At 43.3% G+C, this 24,725-nt stretch overlaps 1 protein-coding gene across 6 annotated transcripts in view; it reads right to left on the reverse strand.

The window, feature by feature from the left end:
• Positions 1-12,385: 12,385 nt before the first annotated feature.
• FAM53A (family with sequence similarity 53 member A) overlaps positions 12,386-24,725 on the reverse strand; it is a 91,789-nt gene continuing 79,449 nt past the window's right edge. For all 6 annotated transcript variants that reach the window (XM_090035383.1, XM_090035387.1, XM_090035385.1 and 3 more), the window contains one exon: positions 12,386-13,639. In XM_090035383.1, coding sequence (XP_089891509.1) covers positions 13,301-13,639 — 339 coding nt within the window. In that variant the 3' untranslated portion in view covers positions 12,386-13,300. The remainder of the gene's footprint in view (positions 13,640-24,725) is intronic.

Genomic DNA, 24,725 nt, shown 5'->3' on the forward strand with positions numbered 1-24,725 from the left:
TTTTACAGCTTTTAATATGTTACAAGCCGTGGGGAACCAAAGGGCTAGATCACTACAGACTCTTTTAGGTATGCACAAAAAAGAGATTGAGCACCCTCTCCTCCAATCTTTTCCTTCCTGGAAGTGAAAATCCCATTCCTGTCCTTAGGAGTAACATTCTTAAGGAAAGTTTTCTGGCTCAAAAAACTTCATCCCAAGACCCTCGTCCTCATCCCCAAAATTGGGCTGGCACGAATGCACGCTTTGTGAACAGATATGTTATACAAATATGTCAGTGGGTGGCAACTCATGCTTGCTACACCTCCTGCCTTATGCCAGGTGCTTTCCAATCTGAATGATGATATCATGGATTGGATTTTTTTCTGTCAGAATGGTCCCTCCCCAGCTCTCTTGCATTCTTTAAACTTTTTCTCTGTTTCTGCCTCCATTTTTCTTCCAACGTGCCCCAGGCAGCCTCCAAATCCAATGGCATTTGAACTCATAGGTTCCACATTAGACAAAACAAATTTGTCGATTCCATTATGAATCATATGATGCAGCCGAGGTACCACTGCCTACAGATAAGGCTGCCCGGCACTTTCCATTATAAAACCCTGTTTTCAGCTGCTTATCACATTGCCAAGTTTAAATCGTTCGGGATGAAATTTTCCATCCCAGATAGCTGCTCCAGGCTGATTTTTAAAGTTTTTGTTAAAGCAGCTCAGCTGTTTCCCAGACTGAGGTTAGGGAAAGAAAAACTGTTTCCCCCCTATTTATATTAAAAAGCGGGATCTTATAGCCAGGTTGTTAGCAGGTTTAACATCCATCCATGTGCTTTGGGGCAGGGTCTTGAAATTTGGTTGTGGCCTGGTCACCCATACCACTTTGAGCCGAAGCTGATTTTCTTGCCGCCTCTGTGAAACTTCACTCGGATTTTGACAAGTTTGAAGTCTCTCAACAATCCCATTTCCCAGTCAAGATAATTTATCAGCTGAATTGCTGGCATATTGCATCTGCACTGAGCTGGCGCATGCTGGCTGGATTGTGCACCTGCCGTCCCCACAAGTCAATGAACCCTGTTCCAAGCCTTAGGTGGCAAAAACCATGAAGGGTTTGCCGTTCCACTTTCCTCCAAGCTGCCAGGGGAAGCCACTCAGTGTGGAGCAGGGAACAGTATGACTGGACTTCACAGGAATGAAGAACTCGGAGGGTTTCTGCAAGAAAGAAGCAGCTGAAGTAGGCACGGGGTGGAAGGGCAGCAGCAAGAGAGGGAACAGAGGTAGAAAGGCCCCATACAGGTTAAATGACATCTCCCTGCACAATCTACAACTGAATTCAGGCTTCAAAATACTTTGCTTCAAAATACTCAAGGCTTTCCTTTCTTGTCTAGGCAACAGCTACATGGACCTTGGCAGAGTGTGCAACTCATCCCCATCTCTAGTTGCAGTTCCAACAAAAAAAATTATAACAGCCTACCACTGCCAGTAGAAGCTGTCCTGTAGACCTAACGATACCAAACCAGTTAAGGTAGGGCAGCAGAGAGCTCAGCAGCAGCTAATTTTCCCTGCTGCTTGGCAAGGTGAATTAGCTCAAGCTCAGCTTCATGTTGCCACTACTAGATTGTGCTCTGCATCCCCAAGCCAGCACGTTTAATCTCACGTATCCCCACACAACACTTCACTCTGCAGCATAACCATAATGCAAGTCACTCAAACCAACATTTTCACTGTGTTCCTTATTTTTTTTTTTGGTATCCAGACTTGAAATGCTGGAGTCCAATTGGAAGTGTTAACTATTCAGAACGACAAAGGAGAACAATAGGAGCCCTGCTCCAAACAGGTCAAGTGCCATGAAGTGCTAAGTACGCTGAAAAGTTAAGCCTTTGCCTTATATTGGGCATCCAGAATCAATGGATAGTTTTGACAATGCTGTGCCGAAGCTCCCCATGCAACAAATGGCGAGAGTAGCGCCTCACCTCGTTGAGGTGTTGTGAAGATAAGTTCCTTCACGTTTGTAAACAGCCAAGATGCTACAGTGATGGCACCTGTAGACATGCCTGATCATCATCATTCAACGCAGGGTTTGACTAGGATGTGGCAAACAATGCGCAGGCCAATGCATTTCATAAGAATAAAAAGAAACACTAAACAGCTATTCATTCAGAGACCAGTGCCATTCTCATGGGCAGGATGAGGCAAGGGTCCTGTGGAAGAAAATAGCATGAGGCCATGTCATTAAGAGTTGCTATGATGCATACGCACTCAAGGATGAATTTGGGTTGAATAGTGGGGACATTAATGAACCTTTTCAGGAGATCATACACAGATATATAGATGAGAATCAAGCACTTACAAAGACTCATCTGAACACATTTGCGTTCATTTGCTTTTAAAGAAAGACATCTTCTGAATCCTTCCCACAGTGCCGGAGCTTGCTTATGGCTCAGCCACAGGCTGCTATCCCCATCAAGCCAGAGCCACTGTTGGTATGCTCTGTGTGCTATTAATTCTTGCCAGATTTCCATCTTTTGAGTAGCACCAGATTTCCATCTTTTGAGTAGTACTTAACAGCTGCTTCCCAACGGCAGGCCTCTGATGACAGACATACTAGCTTCTTCTATAATATCTGCCTCAAATATTCGTAGCCTTTTTGCTAGTGAACTAAACTCTCGAGCAAATCTCAGCTTTTGCTGTAAATTCAGCCCAGTTAATGCCTCATCTTTCCTTGAGATGTTTGATGTCAAAGTCACTTGGAAGTCTCTCCGGAGTTTTTGTGGATTGCCAATGTTCATAGATACATGAAAACATGGAAATAACATTAGAGTTGCAAATTCCTAGCTGAGTCTTCAAGCTGCAGATTTTTGATGGCCAAATCTTGTTTAAGATAGTTAAAGCCACTTGCTGACCCGCCAGTTCATGACTTGGTTCGCATGTTACTGCTGAGGTATGTAAATGGGGATATACAGGCAATCCTTTGCTAACAAAATGTTTAAATTGGGAGCTGCTGGGGGTTTTATTTGATTTTCATAATTAATTATTACCTCTGGCTTTTGAGCAATGCTAGATAGCCTTTTAGGGTGCATCCAGACAAGCGCGCACGTGCTTCTTGCGGCATCTCAAAGTAGTTTGAGACGCCGCAAGAGGCACACCGGAAATGGAAAAATGTTCCCTGCGCTGCAAATCTAGGTATCAAAAAAATCCCCCAAACCCCCACGGGGAAAAAAAGGCGGGGCAGGGCATGGTCGTGAGGCAACCAGAGGTGGGGGGCCTCCAAAGAGACACTCGGGTAGCTATAGAGCAGGGGTGAGCAATTATTTTGGGCGGGGGGCCGCTCACTGAGTTTTGGCAAGCCATTGAGGGCTGCATGACAGGCAGCCCGGGGCAGATAAATATGAATTTTCTAAATTTTTTAGGGGCCCCATGGGCAGGATAGAAGGGTCTTGTGGGCCGCATCCAGCCCGCGGGCCGCATTTTGCCCACCCCTGCTATAGCCTGCTCCTGTTCTGAGAGTCTCCTTGTACCTGAAGCAGGGTGTTTGTGCCCAAAAGCTTGCAAAGAACTTTTTTCCAACTATTTAGTTGCTCTAATAAAAGATTTCACATCTACCCAAAGAGCCTTGCCTGCAGATATATAAATGCACTCCAAATTGTGAATGAACATATGGAACAGTACTGGATCCAGGACAGACCCCAGTGGGATCCTACCACTTAAATCTCTCCAGTTTGACAGAGAATCATTGAACCCTGTTCTTTTAGCACAGTTTTGCAACAAGCTGTGTACCCACCGTACAGTAATATAACCCTGCAAGCAAGGAAGTGAGTCAAAAACCTTACCAAAATCAAGAAACGTCACATTACTGTTTGTGTTTTCCCCTTGCTCACAAGGCCACATGTGTTTAGGTGTTCTCTGTGTCACACGTTACCTAGTGCAACTACACTTCCGTTCATCTTTCTCTTAATGTATTTATAGAACCTTTTCTTTCTCAACTTTCATGTCCCTGCTAGTTGTAACATAATTTGTGCCTTGACCTTTCTGTTTTTGCCCTTTCATGCTCCCACTAGTCTTTTTTTTTTTTTTGCTGTATCTTTAAACATCCATCCTTGTTTCCAATTTTTGAGCATTCTTTTTTAATCTTCAGGTCATTAAAGAGCTCGCATACAGCCATGAGCCTCTTATAATACTTCCTAACCTGCCCCTGCTGCAGATGGCTCATCAGTGCACCTTAATATTGTCTTTTTAAGAAACCGCCAGGTCTCCTGAAGTCTTTTTTGTCATGCTTAGAATTTTTCGAAAGAGAATCCATCATCCAGTTCCCTGGGCCTGCTGAAATCCATCGTCCTAATGCCATAGCTCTCATGCCTTCCTTTTCTTGGAAATATGAACGGAATAATTTTGTAAATGTCTTTCACCCCAATTACCTTCCACCTGCAGATTCGCATGGTGTTCTGGAGCGAATAGGGTCTTCAGACCTATGGAGATGATGAGGAGTGATTTGATGCTCCTTTCTGAGGATTACTGTTCAGGTGAAAATCTAGCTGTAACAATTTTCCAAGTCAAAATCCAGTTAGATCTGCCTCACCTTCATCAAGACCCAGGGCATCAAAACCTGCTGAAAAGGACCTAGGGGTTACAGTGGACAATAAGCTGAATATGAGCCAACACTGTGCTCTTGCGAAGGCTAATGGCAAACTGGGCTGCATTAGTAGGAAAATCTTCTGTCAGCGGATCAAGGGAAGTGATGTGGGGCAGAGGGAGCCATCTGCCGACCTGACCTGTTGTCTCGGGAAATCTGCTGCTTGCCTGGAGCCTGGATCCAAGATGTCACGGAGGGACTACCGAGACTCATCTGGCCCTTTGACTACTGCCCCGTGCTGCTTATCCATGTGGGCATCAATGGCACTGCCAGGGGAGATCCTGAGCAGATCAAAAGTGACTACGGGGCTCTGAGTGCAGGGGTGAAGAGGTCTGGGGCTCAGGTCATGTTCTCTTCAATCCTTCCAGTCAAGAGAAAGGGCCCAGGCAGGAACAGGTGCATCCTGCAAATCAATACCCGGCTGCACAGGTGTCGTTAGCAGGGCTTTGGCCTCTTTGACCATGGGATGAAGATCCAAGAAGAAGGTTTGCTGAGAAGAGATGGGATCAACCCAATGAAGAGAGGGAGAGCATCTTCACAGACAGGCTCACCAACCTAGTGAGGAGAGTTTTAAACCACGTTTGCCAGGAGGATGGAAACCAACGACCTGAGGTAAGTGGGGAAGCAGGAGATGTGGAGGAAGAGCAAGCAGGAGGGGGCAACAGGGGAGGTGCTCTCATACTTCCTGAGAAATCAGGGCAATCAACTACTTACCTCGGGTGTCTGCACACAAATGCACGGAGCCTGGGAAACAAGCAGGAAGAACTGGGAGTCCTCACACAGTCGCGGCACTACGACATGACTGGGATAACAGAGACGTGGTGGGAGCTCGCATGACTGGGGCACTGTCATGGATGGTACAAACTGTGCAGGAAGGACAGGCAGGGGAGAGGAGGAGGAGGAGTTGCTCTTTATGTAAAAGAGCCATATGATTGCTCAGAGCTCCATGAAACTGGAGATGGGCCTGTTGAAAGGATTAAGGTTAGAGGACAGAGCAACAAGGGTGATGTCATGGTGGGGGGTCTGCTGTAGACCACCAGACTAGGAGGAAGTGGTGAATGAGGCTTTCTTCAAACAGCTAGTGGAAGTTTCCCAGTCACAAGCCCTGGTTCTCATGGGGGATTTTACTCACCCTGACATCTGCTGGGAGGGCAACACAGCAGTGCACAGACAATCCAGGAAGTTTTTGAACAGTACTGGGGATAACCCCCCGGTGCAAGGGCTGGAGCGCCCAACTAGGAGCCAGGCTCTTCATGACCTGCTGCTCACAAACAGGGAAGAATTGGTGGGGAATGCAGTGGTGGATGGAAACCTGGGCAGCAACAACCACGAGATGATTGAGTTGAGGATCCTGAGGAAAGGAAGAGCAGCAGAGTAAGGACCCTGGACTTCAGAAAAGCAGATTTAGACTCCCTCAGGGAACTCATATACAGGATCCCCCGGGAAGCCAGACTGACGGGGAGAGGAGTCCAGGAGAGCTGGCTGCACTTCAAAGAAGCCTTATTGAGAGTGCAGGAACAAACCATCCCAATGCACAGGAAGACTAGCAAGTATGGCAGAAGACTAGCTTGGCTTCACAGGGAACTCTTCAGTAAACTAAATCACAAAAAGGAAGCTTTTAAGAAGTGGAAACTTGGACAAACAACTAGAGAGCAGTATAAGAGCATTGCTCAGGCATGCAAGGATGAAGTCAGGAAGAAACCTTTTGGAACCTGGTTACACTATTTTCCTCTATCAGAAAGAAATCATGTAGACATACGTACAGAATAGGGGGCTGTATCCTAGAAACCAGTGATCCTGAAAAAGATCTAGGGCTCTTAGTGGAGAAGCCATCCCAGACAAGTTCCCGGTACAATGCCTTGGCAACAATGGCTAACCTGATCCTTAGATATTTTAAAGAGAGGTGTAGTGAGTAAGGATTACCTTCTCTTTTACTTCCGAGTAAGGCATTGGTGAGACTGCTTCTGGAGCAGTGAATCTGGTGTCAAGATGTCAAAAAGATTAGGAAGGGGACAAACCATCACAAACAAGTATTTGGGGACTGGAGAAAATCTCTCATTGTGACAATCCTGAAGACGCTAGTCTGGTTAGGCTAGCTAGGCTAGGTTAGCTTTCCATAAAGATTAAGAGGTGACTGGATCCACAAGTACATTCATAGAGAGAAAACACTCTATATACTTACAGTCCAAATTGGAAAGAGAGGCAGGTATTTTTTTTTAACAAGGGTAATTAGCCACTGGGACAAACTATGAATGGAAATGGTAGAGCAGTGTCCTCAGACCAAGAGCAGAGGCCACTCTAGAAGACATGCTTTAGCAAAACAAAATGTTGTTATCAGGACAGGGTAAAACCTGGGTGAAATTGTGTGGTCACAGAATCATTAACAAATAAGGTTGAAAGAGACCTCAGGAGATTCATAGATATTAGGGGCTAGAAGAGACCTTGCAAAATCATCGAGTCCAGCCCCCCTGCCATAGGCAGGAAGTCTTCTGCGGTCAAATGATCCCAGGAAGATAAGCATCCAAACATTTTTTGAATGAGTGCAGAGCAGGTGCTTGTACCACCTCTGGGGCAGTCTGTTCCAGACCCTGGACACTTGGACTGTAAAGAAGTTTTTCCTTATGTCCAGTTTAAAGCAGCCTTCCAGAAGTTTGTGGCTGTTAAACGTTGTTTCTCCTTGGGGGGTCCTGATGAACAACTCTTCTCCCAGATCCTGATACACACCCCTTATAGGCTGCCACCAAGCCCCTCCTGAGCCTTCTCTTCTCTATGTCCCTCAGCCTCTCCTTGTAAGGCTTGCTCTCTTGGCCTTTGATCATGCAGGTGGCTCTCCTTTGGACTCTCTCAAGCTTATTCACATCCCTCCCAAAGTGGGGGGCCCAAAACTGGATGCAGTACTCCAGCTGCATCCTCATTAAGGCCTACTAAAGCAGGAGGATGACATCCCTGGTTTTGCTTGAGATGCATCAGTGGATACATGCCAGAGTTTGGTTTGCCTTGCTGGCTACGACATCGCATTGGTAGCTTACATTCATCTCGTTGTCAATCAAGACCGCCAAGTCTCTTTTGGCCGTGGTGCTAGCGAGTGTGGCACTACTGAGCCTGTAAGTACGATGCTGGTTTTTCCTCCCAAGGTGAAGCACCCTGCACTTCTCTACATTGAATGCCATCAGGTTTTGGTCTGCCCACCTTGCGAGCCTGTCCAGGTCGGCCTGTATCCGCAGCCTGTCCTCCTGTATGACCACCTTCCCTCATAGTTTAGTGCTGTCCACGAACTTTGCCAGTCTGCATCTGATATCCATACCCAGATTATTAATGAAGATGTTGAAGAGTACTGGCTCAAGTACTGAGCCCTGAGGTACACCACTAGTCACCTTGCACCATGTTGATTTGCCTCCGTCAACTATTACTCTTTGGATCCGACCCTGGAGCCAGTTCCCCAGCCATCAGACCATGAGATGGTCAAGGCTGCAGTTCCCCAGCTTAACCATGAGGACATCATGGGAGACGAGTCAAAGGCTTTTTTGAAATCCAGATATATGACATCAACCTTGTCTCCCTTGTCCAGGCAATGCATCACCTGGTCATAGGAGATGAGGTTGGTCAGGCAAAACCTTCCAGCAACCAAGCCATGTTGGTTGGCACTCGGATCATCTAGTCCAACCCCCGAATGATATACGGGGTCAGATGGGATTATCTAATGTTTCGTTCTGGCCTTATCCTATCAATCCATACAGCCTCTTAAGCAAGCCTCAGAGCACTGTTGAGATGAGCCCTGTCATCTCTGCTTACATGAGCCCACAAATAAGGCACAGGCAGCTCTTGTGCATGCCTGAATGAGCCAGTAGCACTGTGCTCAGGCTTTCCATAGACAGGCAAGGAGCACACAAGCACCCAACCCATTTATGCTGCCTAATTTGAAGGCTTGTGTAAGAGAGGATGGGCTCCCAGGCTCACTCCAGTCTACATACACATACCCATTCATACAAATGATGTTGAAAACTCAATGCTGCTGCCAAGCAGGATACCCAAGAATAAACCCAGAACTTGGTGTCATGGTTTCTTTTCCCCTGCTTCAAGGGGTGGCCTCCAGGCTGGTGTTCCTCAGTTGGGGAAACTTCAGTACATCATAGATAAAACAAGGAGGATCCAATTGGGTAGAGCAATGGGCAATTCAGGAAGTTACAGCTTCTACATAAAGCTTTTGACCAGCCAAGCTCAGGTCAATCCTAGGACATCTCAGAAAATGCTCCTTTCCCAGGGCTGGCTGGCACCTTCACCAACTCCCTGCCTATGCATAGACTCCTTCCCTTCCCAGGCACTGTGAATAGGGAAATGGAAAGGATTGGGGCCACTTACCTCGGAAAGGAGGCAAAATGGGAGAAACCCAGGAAATTTAAGCAGTCTACATAAAGCAGGCCAGGAGTTTCAGTTCTCCCCATCTTGTAACACAAGAACAAGGTGACAGGCAGTGAAACCAAAACAGAAAATGCAAAACAAAGCAGCGCTTGTTCTTCCCACAGTGTGTCAGTCATTGCCACAGGTTGTTCCTGAGGTCAAGAAGCCAGCCAGGTTCAAAAAGAAATCAATCAGTCACAGACCCCTCTTCACGGTCACGCCCACAGCACCTATGTGCTTGGCTTTGGTGTCTAGCAACACAGATAGGAAATTTTTGCCATTAACCAGCAGAATTTCTGTTTTGTGCCAGAACCATGTATTGGCTGATCATTAACCATTTCTTCAGGCTGCATTTCTACACAGCAATGTGGATTGATGCTTATTTTACCAGCCATCAGTGTCACCTGGGAGTTGAGAGCAACAACAGAAAAGGCACTTAGTTGACTGATCCAATGTTTCCTGCGACCACAGCAGCAGGTTGACTGGTCTGCTGTTCAGATCCGGCTGCAGCCTCAGTCCCTCTTCTAGGTGGACAGCTGACAGTCCGGTGCTTGGCTCTTTAGACCAAAGTAAAGTAATACAATTCAGCCTTCTTTTGGAGTCAGGAAAGGTCAAACCAAGTCTTTTGTCAGCTCTCCTTGGGGCTCAATCCTTCCCGTGCCGTATGGGTTTCCTTGTTCCGTATTTAGGAGATGCTACTGTGCTTCTGCCTCCTGAATTCAGTCTATCCTGCTCCCAGAGGCATTCTGATTTTACAGGCCCGTTTCCTAAGGCACCAATTGCTATTCAGGGTTTCCTTCAACCTACACACCCCTCCCCAAAAATCTTTCTGTAGGCCAGCTCTAGACTTCTTTGGGTCTCTCCTGGATTCTTATATACTAGACTTCCAAGTTCTTTCCCTGGTTCTCTTTCATCAGCTCTGTGCCCTGCAAAGCATACATTGTCCAGCAAGTCTCTGTCTCATGTGGCTGGAGGAAATCAAGCCCATCTCAGACTTGAAACCTGACCTCCTTAAGGCCTAGCTCAACCTGTGGCTGCCTGGAACTGCTGGCCTACTATATGAGGTCTCCCCTTTCAGGAAAACTCACTGCCTTTACCCAGTACAACTTAATAGAGATTTTTCCTGTCTTGTTGCAATTTAATGCAATACATAAAAGTAGAGAGTTCATGGTTTAAAAAGCTCTCAAAGCAGAAACTATGGGTTTTTTTTCCCCATTATGATGCAATTCCAGAGAACCCACTGTCTGAAGTGAGTTCATAAATAGCAATTCCTTCAACTCCCTGACTTATCTGGGATTATATTAAACCCTGAAAATTTCAAGTACACACATTTTTGTTTCAGTACCGGTTTTTGTTTGCCCATGACTTTACCATTTTTATTACGCAGCTGTTCAACTACTTAGGGTTTGTTTTTGTTTTTTTACTCACCTATTCATAAAAATGCAAGTTAGTGTGGATGGCTACTGTTGCGGGCATTTCCCTGTGCAGTTGTTCAGGATACAAGACTGACCCTAATTTATGTACCTAAAAAGGGTCCAAGTAGTGTTTCAGTATGAAACTAACTGCATGAAAGGGATTACGTGGATTCAGCTGCCCACAACAGTAGGGGACTGGACTCTATACAGGGCCATGAGGGGACTTCTATTTAAATTACAATATGTTTGAGAAGGGAGGCACATAACCTTGTTTTTTGAAACTAGAGAAACTAAGGCACAGACAGATTCACAGAAGTTTAGGGCTGGAAGGGACAAATGAACTGACTTGCTTAAGTTGCCATTTCAGATCTGGGGTTAGACGTCTGGCTTCCAGTCTGCTGCTCAGAGCATGCCTCAGCTGTTCAGATCATTAAAATAAGTATTTAATTTGTGTTAAAAAAGAAAAAGAAAGTATTTTTTCTTTTCTGAGCCTGTCCCTTGCTTTCTGCACCCACACTCTTTCTTCTTTTGTTCTCATTTCTTCCCAGCTCTCCTTTTCCTTAAGGATTAAGAAGCTACTGGGGTCACACTTTTCTTTCCCTGCAGTTTTATAGTTTCGACAGGAGTGCTTTAATACGGAAAGATTAGATTTTAAGTGATTCCAGTTGTTCTACTGACCTTTGCTATCACTCTGCATCTTTAAGTCCATTGAACTTCACTTATGTGCAGTGCTCTACTGGAAAGAAACAAACTATACCATAATGAAGAGTATCAGATTTTCAAGCAAGTCTGCTCTGTGACCCACCATGGTTCTACCATTTCACACTATCAACCTCTTTACACATTTTCCAGTGGTATTGCATACACTGGGTTTGCTGGCTTCTCATAAATCATATTTTTGCACCTTAAGAAGAACAGTTTACTTTGCAGGGAACACGCCGAGTATGCTCAGTGCATGCAAATCCCCTTTATGGCAGAAAGGATCTTGGAAATGAAGCACCATGCCCAGGATCTATCCAAGAACTAATAGGTACTTCCTTCAGTACTAGTTGCTCTTTTAAGGAAAACTTTGTTTTTGCACTTTTGCCTACATGGTGAGCTTCATTTTCTTCTGTAGCCTGGATCTTCTTGGTATGCATCATGGTACAAGAGCAATGCAATTCAATCTCTTTTGTATACAATATATTTTTCTCTACTCATATTCCAGTCCTCTTCCACTTTGCACCCCTCCAGGCCCTACTAAACTAGTAACACCGTATCCCCCCACTGCCTGCCAAAGTACAAGAGAGACATCTGCTTCCTGTCAGTTGCCCCATATCATTTTATTTTGTATGGGCATTTTGGAGGTCTCCTCTGGCCAGCCATCTGAAGCCCAATTCTCTTTATGATTATAGTTTCTGACACTCAACTCAGACTGAATTTCACAACAGTCCTTCCTTTCCCTTTGTAATACATCTCCCAACGTGGTCTCTCCCTCCTCCCCATACTACCCAAGCTGCATTAAATGTTCTCTAGCAGAGGGAACTAGACTCTCCATTGCAATGCTGTGACTGTTGCAGAAAGTGAAACAGTCAACTTCATTTAAGCAGCTTACCAGTTTCCTAGCTCCTGAATTACCGCAAGTAATTCTTACCCTGTCTATTTCCTCTTAATTTAAAAGCTTTCACAAACTAATGCTTCTCATTTGGGAAGCTCTCTTTTCATTACAGCAGCAGCACTGCAATAGTTGCAGGTTGCGGCAGTCAACAATGGATATACTCTTACATGAAAAGTGATGAAAATAACTCCGGTATGGGGGGGATGCTAGAAATATCTGGAGATAAGATTTAAAGAAGTGTTTGCTGACTGAATTTAGTGACACATCCAAAAGTTTTTCCCTTTCCCATGTTGAACTGAGGCACCGTGCTAAGTCTGCCAAAAGCTAAACATGCCAACCAATAAAGTTCATAAACACACAAAAATGCAAAGCAAAAATGTCACTTTATTTAATTCAAGGACTAGTTTCCTTCTAGTATTGCTGAAGGGATCACCTCCTGGGGAATTGATCATTACAAAGTCCCTGTCTAAAAGTTCAAGTGCTCTTGTTGTACATTCTTTTGAACCACAGAAAACATAATGACCAAGAAGGTGGGCAGCTACTTGCAGTTTTATCCCACCTCAATTAGCATTGCTTCAGGCTAGAAAACAATTCAAGTAGTAAAATCATGGAAAATGTTAACCTTTAAGGTCACTACTACATTTTGATCAAAAAGGCTTGAATGTATGAAAAATCCATTTTTACACGTTATGAAGTTTTATAACCACACACTGTAGAAGGAGGCAGTTAAGTATTTTGGACCAATTCTCAACCAGATATTTAAGAGTTCAGATCACCTGATGGTTTATTACCAATTTAATTATGTAATTCATGTCTTACAAGCTTTTTTTTTTATTTTATTTTTCTTTTCTTTCTTTTTTTTTTTTTTTTTTTAAAAACAAAAGGAACATACACCTGCCCCAGAATCACTGTAGATAGATTGTTTTATAGAGCGCCCTTCTGAAAATTCATTTCAAAATAGAGATGCTTTCTCCAGAACTGTAAAAGCCATAAAAATGCAAAATATCTTTTAGGAAATTTTTAATCAAAATTACTCCTTAATGTTCAAAATACATTTAACTTCCTACTCTTTGTTGTTGTTGTCATCCACATACTGATCAACAGACTAAACAGGTAACAATGGTTCAATTTTATTCTCCCCCCACCTGAAACATTTCTTCTAACACAGGCCCGAGATAGGCAATACAGAGATTCAGGGACATGGATTATGCATGGCAAGTGTAATCCACTATCATTTTAATTTAGAACAACTCTGATTCTAGCACACAACTTTTGAGTCTCAGTTGTTTTCAATCTGCTCTAGATCCAAGTCCCCACAGTCCAGAGGAAAGATCCCCTCTTCAGTGCTCTCACAATCACTCGTGTCCTCATCACTTTCACATACCGCAGCTGCTTTCTTATAATCCCTTGTGTTGAAGCCAACTTGGCATGGCCCATGATGCCTTACTTCATCCAGCTTCTCTTTCATTGGACTGGAACCAGGGGTGATGATGTTCATAAGGTCATTTGAGTCACATGGGGATGACACTATTGTCTTCATTTGCGTGTCGTCATCATCATCATCGTCATCATCTTCTTCATAATCAAGAGAGCAAAGACTCTTTGAATTTTTTAAAGTCTGTAATTAAAAAGATATAGCTACATCAGTCAAGAGCACTGTTAAGAGTTTACTATATCCATATGAATGCCCAATGCCAGAGGCTCCTCAAGAATTTTAAGAGTGAATTTTCCAATGTACACCATGATCTTAACAGCATTTGGCATGTGAAAGGCCTTTTGGGCAGCACTCCACATTCAGAGATGCTAGCTTTCCCAAACACGTACCTGGAGATACACCGAGGTGGGAAAGACTTGCCCAAGACCACGTCAGTCATTGGCAGACTGGGTTTCTAAGCTCAGTAGAGTCTACATCCCACCCCCATAGTCCTTCCACCAGGTCAGGACACTTCCCAGGTTTATGTACCTCAAGCCCACCACATGTAGGGATTATACAGTTCTGAGAAAGATCCAGATAAACCTAGTTTCTCTCTCAACCCTAAACATGAGCAAGATCTGGGAATTTTATAGCACTGCTAGGATCAAAGCGAGTGAAGCGCAGGAGGAGGACAGAAGTGCCTCACCGATGGCACCACTTTTGCAGGAGCTTACTGCAATAGTGTTGCGCAACGAAGATCACTGACAAATTCGATAGGCCCTCACAAGAACATGCCAAGTCAGACTGCAACACAGAACGAGTCTGCACAGGCACGCTGCTGACGAGGAGTTCTTTTTAGAAAAAAAAATCCAATCAATTTAAAAGCTCCTTGAAGATGGAGAACCCACAACCCATTACATTGTTCCAAGGATTTATTCTTCTTACTTTAAAAATGTGCACCCTATTTAGTAGTCTGAATTTGCCATCTTCTGCCTTCCAGCCATTAAATCGGGTTATAAAAAACTTTTTCTGCTAGATGGAGAAGCCCTCTATTATTAAAACTTCTTTTCCCACATAGATCCATATGCAAACAGGCATCTGATCAATCTGTGCATAAAAACACTCTCTATACCCCTTCAGTGCAGTTACTGGCACATAAGTGAACCTATGCTACACATATTGACTAGATGAACATTGTATTTTTGTCCTGTATTTGAATGAGGACCATAAGATTTGTTCAGATTTAAACAAGTTAAAAGCAAAACCAGTGATTCTCAATAAGCAGCAAAGACAGTGTTAGCAGGTACTCAAATCCTAATTGTAGCTTATAACTTTGAAATGAAGAAAACATTTCCTGCTATCTGTCTACAGACAGAGGAAGAAAGCATTTGCTTTGTAGTCCTTTAAGCCTTACAGTAGATACCGATCACTGCTCCGGTCCAAAGAAACAAAACTTTAAGAGTTATTTATGTTTTTAGAAAGGGATTCTTGAATCCCCCAAACTGTTCTTTATTCAAGTTACTACTAGAGATTAATCAAAAACTATGCACAGCTGCCCTTCTGGAAGGTTTGTGTACATAAACGGAAAATTGCCCGTTAGCTATACTGTGCTGAAACCACTTGAATGGGAACTTTTAGCTGGCTTCAACACAACAGTGAGTGCATTCAACTAGTTCTTTGTTCACCCACTTGTCACAACCGCACCAAACTAAAAATAGGTGGATTTATTATCTCAGTACACAATCCCACTACTTTTCAGAAAGCAAAAGGTAAAAGCTGAAATGCATTCAAGCCCTCCATCTGAAGCTTTACATGTTATACCAGTACAGTACCACACCTTTCAAGCACAATCAAGCTCAGTGGGGAGCCAGTGAGTACTTGCTCAATGGTCCTCGTTTTATAAAGGGTGCTGGACCAGCAAAACAAAAGAATCCCCGGTTGGCAATGGATGGAACTCAATCAGCTAAAAGTATTCTTTTGTGTAACAGGAAAAAGAAAAGAAACTCTGAGGTTTAAAAGAAGTGGGGTGATAAAATGTCTGAATATTAAAACTTTGTACAGGAAACAATACTGGGCAATGAAATAAAAGAAATCTCTCTAGACCCTCGCTTTCAAAGCAAACAAGCAACCAAGTAAGGCTCACAGCAACTTGAAAGCAAGCTAATGTGTGTATTCTTTACCAAACCTTTGGCTCAGAAACTCACAATAAGTCACTATACAAATTTTGAAGCATAATAAAAAAGGGAGGCTTCTTTAAAAAAAGGGAAAAAAGGGTAAAGAATTATTTCACGAGTGCACTTCATCACAGCAGTTAATAGAAAACGTTATTTAGGTTGGTTAAAAACCCTATTCTGTACTAGAAGTTCATTACAGTCATCTTTCTAACAAACTAACAGGCATATACAATTAAGATCTGTGTACTTCAGACTCCATTTGGCATGCTCATCCTGTCTCGCTACCTAACAAATTTTAAATCTCAGGTTTGTCAGTATTTCATATTCTTTCCTAAAGACCCAACTCCTGGAATCAAGTGGAAACACTACTTTAGTTAAATACACCGTTGTTTTTTTGTTTGTTTTTTTTGTTTTTGTTTGGTTTTTTTACAGCATAAATGCACAATCCAGCCACCATGAAGTTATGGCACATGCCAGAACATGGATGTGGTATCTCTTTAAAAATAAGCTTAAGGAGAAGCAGGAAAATGGATTACAGTGGTAACTAAAGGTATTTACCAGACTGAAAGGTACCATTTGCATCACTGAGACTCCTGCAAATCACAGACAACCATGCTATTAATGTAAGAGGTTAGTATCACTTAGCTGAGGCCCCCCACCCCCATGACAGATACTAAACTGGACACGCACACTAAATTACAGTTCCTCTCCAAGAAAGCTTATGGAAGTTATTGGAAAATCTGGTCACCCTTCATCACCGCATCTTTTAATGGAAGCATAGTAAACAAAGCAATTGGACACAAAGCCGTCTTCATTCAACGGTACTGAAAGAAAGGAGTATGGAAGAAAAAGTGTTATGTTCATGGATAGCTGGATTCTCTACTTTTACTCCTGCATATCTACAGAAGTCTACGGAGTTGCCTAAACTGGCATAAAATTCGCAAAAGAGTAATAAGACATTTCAAGTCTGACTGGCACCTGATATCATCATCATTCATGAAGGTTTCATAAAATACTTGACATTGTGTAAGACGAGCAATCTGGGCCCTGAAAAGTCTACAAGCAAAATGACAGACACTCAGAAAGTACAGAAAATAAGGAGAAGGAAAGTAACCCTTTGGGAGTCCTTGCCATATTGCATGTTTAGGATCCTATTACATTGCTGCTTTCATATTCGCCTTTCCCAGTTTAAGCTGGTAGAAAAGATTCACTTCAATCTCAAAATCTGAAAGCAGACTCATTGGGTACATCTACTACATGAGATGCTTTACTGCACATTACACTAATTTAATGCACATAGTGTCACATCAGATCAAGCATTGTAAAGTCAAAAGTGATGTCAGAAAGTTGAAATAGGGTGTCAATTTATAAACACTGCAAGTGCAAAACATCACAACTTGAAACACTAAAAGTCAAGGACTGCCTGTAGTCTAATGCACCATTTGCCAGCACCCATATATACAGGTACTAGAAAAATGGCGTATTAACTAAGGCACTGTAGCACACATGTAGACCTTGCCTGCCTGGGAGCAAATAGCTCCCATTCAGTTCAGGCAGCAGAGAGGCCACAACTGTTCCCTGGCTAAGCCTCGACCTCTGCAGGGCAGGGCAGCTACCCTGGAGCCAGGACACCTCTCACTGGCTCAGACCTCTATGCAGCTGAGAGGGAGCTTCCTGGGAACTGGGACAGCTCCCCAACAGGCCAGGCCTGACCCCCACCCCCCTGCAACCCTGGAGCTCCATCGGGACTGAACTGCTCCCAACGGGTGCACATTTATGTGTGCGCACCCAGGCACAGTTGAATTTTCTGTGCAGAAAAAATTCAGTTGTATTAACTGCACGTGTAGATGTGCCCACTGGGTGTAAAATTATAAAACAATTTGAAACTACTACTCCAGTTTGTAAACTGGAATTTGCTCATCGCTTAGTCCGTAACAAGTACCAATCCCTTGTTAAAGAGAAGCCATTAAATCAAAACTGCTGAGTGGAATTAGCTACATAGTAACTGTTATGTATAAAAAGTGGAGGGAGACTCAAGGGAAATCTTTATGAAATTCCTGACCCTTTCAATGGATCCATTTCACAAAGAAGTAAAAGACCACTATCCTTAATGTCCCTATATTTTTAACCACAGCATTAATAGTTTTCCTGTTGCCTGGGTGTACTATTTGAGTTATTTTTCTACCCCATACACTAGTATGAAGGTACACTTTAAACAGATACAGTACTATTAATTTTATAGAATATAATAAATGAACTGTGTACTAAAAGGAAACACCATCTTCACTAATTATGGACTTAATTCTTCAAATTATAAATCCTTTTCACATTTTAGTCCTATGGTTTGGTCTCTTTTTTTTTTTTTTTTTTCTCCAAATGTGAAAATTGTACAAAGTAACCTTTTGTTTGGGAAATATACTAAAAAGGCAAAGACCTCTGTTTAAATCAGCACAAGCTTCCACACAACCGTACCAACGTGGCTCTGTCCTGAACCAGTAATGCTGGTCATTCTTTTGCATGCGTGGTACAAGCTCTGCAGGTAGCAGTGTTTATGTAGACACTTGGACGAAAACGGAATAACTTCAACATTTCCAGAATCCATAGAGCAAGCTCTTATGCTAACAGGCTTTGGTCCCCCGTCTCCCAGTCCGAGATAGATTTATACAAGAAAGCCTTCAAGGTGAAAGGTTTTGCATTCAATTATTATCCAGGAGGCCAAGTTCTGTTCCATATTTTCTTTTATAATTTTTCATACCTTTTCAACTCATACCATAATATAAATACAAACAATCGCTCATTAGCCCCATATAGCTTTAGTTTCTCTCTTTTGTGTTAAAAGGTATAATTAATAGTAGAGAAAAATAAACTATTATGTTAAGACATAATGAACCTGAAAAAACACAACACACCTTTTAATTATAATCACTTCCTGCTAGAGTTCCTCACAGACTCCTAATGGTGCTAAAAAACTAACAAAGAAGTTAATTAGCATACTGAAGAATGCATTTTACCCAGATACAATCTACTAATTCATAATACAGTACTTCACCTAAACCTTTTAACACAGACGGTGCTTGTCCTCCACTGCATTTGGATACAAGTATTTTATGAATTTTTTAAAAACAAACCTACGTATCGCATAGCGTGCACTTGTGCTCCCAAGTGTGTAAAGAGTTCCTGGGCACAGAGTACATTTGGCTAAAAAAGCAGCAATGGTGATGTAGCTGAAAAGCTTTGGCCATTGACCTCTGGAGCTATGGAAGTCAGTTGGTGAATTCATTGGTACTCCAGACAAATGAAGGCCACTATCCTCCACTCTTCAGGAAAGGGATGTTCAGCACAGAGGTCAGGGGAAGGAAAAATAGCACTGAAGTACTTTAATTTCCTATTTTTGAAGGGGTTGGGATAAAGAAGCAAAAAGAGGCAATTCTCCTCTTTGCAAAATCCTTCAGATGGTTTATTTTCCAGTAACCAGAACACTACCTACCATACCCAGTGCTAAAGCCCTGCATTACTTTTGTCCATTAGCTGTTAAAGCACCTGAAAGTTTGCATATGCAAGTATAAGTCTGGATTATTCCAAAGCCAAATGATTTTTTAGTTTGTTTTTTTACACAGTAAAGTTGCAGTCAAATATAGCAGGAGGAAGATGAAAGAAGAAATCCCCAGATAAAAGCTTCTTGGTTTCCAGGAGTAGGAGGAATTAAGGAAATCCTATCTATCCATCTGAACACTTTATTAGATGTCCAAATAAAGTTTAGTTAATGGTTGAATATCTGATTTATAGTGAAATGCAACCCTAGTCTGGTACTTTTCTGTTACAAGAGTCCTAGTGATACAGGAAGCATGCATCAGCCGTGCTCTGTTCCCATGTAAAAAGGTACCCTTTTGGTCAACTATTCAAATCTCAACATATGATCCTTTACTGAACATCAGTGAAGGATCTATATATCAAATTATTCTCAGGAACCATCTCCCCTTCAGTAGGTTTACAGAGCTGCAACCAATGCTACATTTGGCAAAAGAAAAAAAAAAAAATCAAGCATATTTGCAAAACTGGGGTTAACCCCACAATGCATTCGGCACTAGTAGGGATGAAGGCCTGAGTGTTCATTTAAATACAATTAATTACTTCAGCTGTGACCTTCATTACCACTGTCACAAAAGCATTGGGTGCAGGTGTCGCCATCAATGTAGTCTTTCTGGACTTCAGCAAGGCCTTTGACACCGTCTCCCACCCCATCCTCATTAAAAAGCTAGGGGACTGTGGCATCGATGGACTGCAGATTGGCTGAAGGGTCGCACTCAGGGGGTGGTGGTGGTGGATGGGTCATATTCGACCTGGGGAAGAAGTGGGCAGCAGAGTCCCCCAGGGCTCAGTCCTTGGGCCCACACTGCTCACTCTCTTGATCAGTGATTTGGATGATGGGGTGAAAAGCAACCTGTTTAAATTTGCTGATGAGACCAAGATTTGGGGCGAGGTGGGCACACTAGTAGGGAGGGAAAGACTGCACCAAGACCTGGATACATTACAGGGGTGGGCTAACAAAAACAGATGCATTTCAATACTGGCAAGTGCAGGGTGCTGCACTTGGGCAGTAGTAAACAGCAGCACACTTATAAGATGGGAGACTCCCTTCTTGAAAGTGCGGAGGCAGAAGGGGATCTTGGAGTCATTACTGTCTCCAAGATGAACATGGGCCAACAATGCAAGGTCACGGTTGGCAGGACTAACTGGACCTTGTTGTGTATCCACGGATGCATCTCTAGCAGGGCCAAGGAGGTGATCTTCCCCCTCTATGCGGCACTGGTCAGGCCGCAGCTGGAGTACTGTGTCCGGTTCTGTGCGCCCCACTTCAGGGGGGGATGCGGACAACACAGAAAGGGTCCAGAGGAGGGCCACGAGCATGATCTGGGGGCTGTAGGGCAGATCCTATGAGGAGAGGCTACAGGACCTGAACCTGTTTAGCCTTCACAAGAGAAGGCTGAGGAGGGACCTGGTGACCATCTATAAACTCACTGGGGGGGGACCAGAAGGGTTTGGGAGAGACCTTGTTTCCCCTAGCGCTCCCTGATATAATAAGGAATAACGGCCACAAGTTGTTGGAGAGGAGGTTTAGATTAGACATCCATAAGAACTACTTTACAGTCAGGGTGGCTAGGAGCTGGAACCAACTTCTAAGGGAAGAGATCCTGGCTCCTACCCTGGGGGTCCTTAAGAGCAGGCTTGATGCCTACCTGGCTGGAGTTATTTGAGCCCAGTTTTTCTCCTGCCCAGGCCGGGGGTCGGACTTGAAGATCTACAAGGTCCCTTCCGACCCGACTTCTATGATTCTGTGCATTTGAAATGCCCCCATCTCCAAGGCATTAGTCCTCATGTAATCCTGTGATGTAAGGGAGTACCACTGTCACCATATATAGGAAACTGAGGCACAGAAGGGTTATATGACTTGTTTGGTCACAGCAGAGATCTTGGCAGAACATGTAAGCCTAATCATAGTTTAGAGGCTGGACCTCCTTTCTGAGGTGCCAGTTATGGTCACAGCCTGAAATTAGAGCAGTCGGGTTTATAGCAAAACCAACCCATTTCACGTGCATCAGTTTTTTGATGTAGCATGAGCCTCAGAAGCGCCGTGTCCCAATAAGTCTCAGTCCTTTTAGTTGCATTTCAGCATAATTCATACTGTCTGTACTAGCTCAGTTTTTCCTAGGAGCGCCTCCATTATCAACTAGGACACTGCAAATAGTCGGTCAGAGAGCAAGACAGGCAGCCCCTGTCCCAAGGACCAGGTAAGACAGACAGAGAAAGGAGAGGGCACACGTACAGCAGTCTTCAGCACTACTGAATTAGAAGTAGTGGGATCAGCCTACTCAATTAGAAGTATTTAAGAGCCAGATTCAATAAAAATGGTAGCCATCTCTTTCACTGCACTAAAAATCTACCATGTTGTAGACAACTGCAGAGTATAGCAGGAAAAATAATAGGAGGAATATTTTGAAGGCAGCATAGCCCTTAATAAAGGAAAAACTACACCTATGAGACAGATGGGCTAAAGGGGTACATGTGCTAAAACCAAGACCAAAAAACCCAAGCCTGGAGTTTAGTTCTCCAATCACCCCTCACACCTCCTCTTTGTTCCAAGGTATTACCAAGATCTCCAAATGTATTTAGGAAAATGAAAAAAAACCCCACTGTGCACACTGCATTTTGTGCTAAAATGAGTAGGCAACTCAGATTTGGAGGATGGTACTAACCTACACTCTGAATTAGTACATTCCCCGTAAATTTAAAATCTCATCCGATTTGCGAAAATTTTTTTTATCAAATTTCCTGGAATAAAGAGTGCTTTTATTTGGCCTAGCTACATAGCTAGAAGAGATCTTAGACAAGATTTCAGGGTCTGAGGAAGGGTACCTTATACTTAAGATTTCTCTTAACTATGCAGTTGGGCCAATAAAAGTGATTACCCACCCCTACAACCCCCCACAAAAATCCTTTCTTCTTCCATATTTCCCGGACCATCACAACTACAACATTACCCGTGGATTAAAGAATAATTCTGAGTGACTATATACCATTTTTAATTTAGTGCTTTTTTTACTAAACTTGTAAGATATCTAAATAGGTACAGAACATGATTATAGCTTTTTTGTGACCACTCCTTTCTATATAAAATTTTGGCTGTGTGCAGTGGCTTTCCATATAACTAATGTATACAGGATTTAAATAGTTCTTATTTTTACTGTGCTCCCAATACATACCAGATTTATGCACAACTTCTTGTATTTAAAATATGAAAACTGAAAGCAAAGAACTATGCTAATGCAACATTTAAATGAGTGAGGCAATGCAAGGGTAACTTGCAATGTTAACATGAATACAAGAGCACACGCACAGTATTTTTGTTCTTATTCTGGGTTGAACAGTAGTCTAGGGTGTACATGTAATGTTCCACACCACAGCACTGTCAGTAGGATATGGGTATTGTAAGGTTACATTTTTCTACCTCTTGGGTTTGTGAGCTGCAACCTTAATTCTGTATATTAGCTATTTTAGTATGCAAGCATCAAGTCATGTAGCTGCTTTCACCTTAAGAACACAATCATGCTACATTACAGTTCTAGTAGGCCAGCCTATCAAGGTTTCCTAACATGTAGGTTAAGTACAGACATCTGGTGAGGTTCAAAGTGGCCGCCTGATTTAAACTTAGCTCATCTTGGTGCCATCCTTACACCTACAGGCCCAGTCTCAGTGACCAGCAACCAGTCTAAACCTGTAACAGAACAAAAGATTCATGCACATAAACTGGTCTAAAAGTTGCAGAACCCAGTGCCAGATGAATCTAGATCTATGTAGTATCAGACTTGATTTAGGTCCAGCCAGTGCATGGAACTTCCCCTGTGCAATCCCAGGCCTGGGAAAACTCAATCAATCACTGGCCCCAGCTCCAGCACTGCTCTTTTCACCCCCCAATCTACTATTTTTTGTCCCCTGTCTTGACCAGCCAGACATCTCAACCCATATCCCACAAGCTGCTCTGGTGCAGCTGCTTTTCATAGAATTATAGCAATTAAGGGCTGGAAGACACCTTGAAAGATCAGAGTTCAACCCCCCTGCTCTAGGCAGGAAGACTGCTGAGATCAAATGATCCCAACAAGCGGTCGGCACAGTCTCCTATTGAAGACTTCCAAGGTTGGGGAATGCACCACCTTCTTGCGAAACCTATTCCAGATTCTGGTCACCTTTAAAGTACTTCCTTGCACTCAACCTGAAACCACTTTCTAACAGTTAATTGGCCATTGCTCCTTGTCCTCCCCTGGGGTGCCCCAGCAAACAGCTTTTTCTCTCAGCTTCTGATATTCACCCCTTACATACTTATATATGGCCACCAAGTCCCCCCCCAGTCTTCTCTTCCTCAGGCGAGGAACAGTCCCAGATCCCTTTGTCTTTCCTCATAAGATTTGTCCTCCAGGCCCTTAAAAAAATCATTCTTGTGGCCCTTCTCTGGATCGTTTTGAGATTCTCCATGTCTTTTTTTGGAGCGTGGCACCCAGAACTGGACACAGGACTCCAGTTGGGGTCTCGCCAATGCCAAGTAAAAAGGAAGCATCACTTCCTTAGCCCTGCTCATGATGCATCAGCTAATGCATCCCAGCATGCTAGTAGCTCTGTTGACTACAGTGCTGCACTGGCAGCTCAGCTTCATCCTGTGACCAACCATAACCCCGAGGTCCCCTTCAGCCATCACGCTGGCCAGGACATCTCCTCCTAATTTATGTTCATGTCATTGGTTACTTCTCCCAAGATGAAACACTCTGTATTTATCCTTATTGAACTGCATCTAGTTCCGCTCCACCCACCTTTCCAAAGCCTGTCATAGATTGGGACCAACTAAGTGAACAGACTGAAAATGGTATAAGCAGTTAATAAGAGGTTAAAGACCGGACAAAGTGTGCGATCAGTGTGGATGTCAATATGGTATCATATCATGTAATTTCAGTTACTGTTTTGTGCAGCTTCCTAACATTGTTAAATCTAGCACTCCATGTTGTTTAAAAAAAAAAAAAAATCTTAATAACATTTCTTTAACTTAAGTGTAAAAATTGTGATCGCAAAAAACAAACAAGCAGGTGAACCAGAACTCTAAAAAGCCAGCCCAAAACGTAAAGACCTCAGCATGTAAGCCTTAATACTAGATGTCATCAGAATGCTCAACTAAGTCTTGCGTATGTGATGCTTAATTATAACCAACTCCTATGACTGCAGCACAGCAAACGAGCCTTCCTCTACCCCTCAGTTATGTAGTATGAATGCACCGAATGCTGCGAGAAGGTTGGAACAATTACAAAACACTGGGTAATTTTGGATGGCCACTATGACAAAGATGCTTGGAAAAAGTCAGAAGGGACTAACTGCAGGAGTCTGGGAAAGATGGAAGGCAAGACAGATGGGCAGCAGCAAGAGGGAGCCTGAAGGATACAGGAGTAGCCTTTACCTAGAAGTCCTAATCTAGTAGAACATTAAAAAGAGCAGGTGTGCTGCAGGGGAAAGGGTGGTATAAAGTGTGTGGTGGCTGGGGCAGTAAGACAGTGTCAGGAAGAACTGCAGCCTGCTCC

Source organism: Crocodylus siamensis, chromosome 2 (assembly GCF_052110815.1).
Source record: "Crocodylus siamensis isolate JL-2025a chromosome 2, ASM5211081v1, whole genome shotgun sequence".
Classification (NCBI taxonomy): domain Eukaryota; kingdom Metazoa; phylum Chordata; order Crocodylia; family Crocodylidae; genus Crocodylus; species Crocodylus siamensis.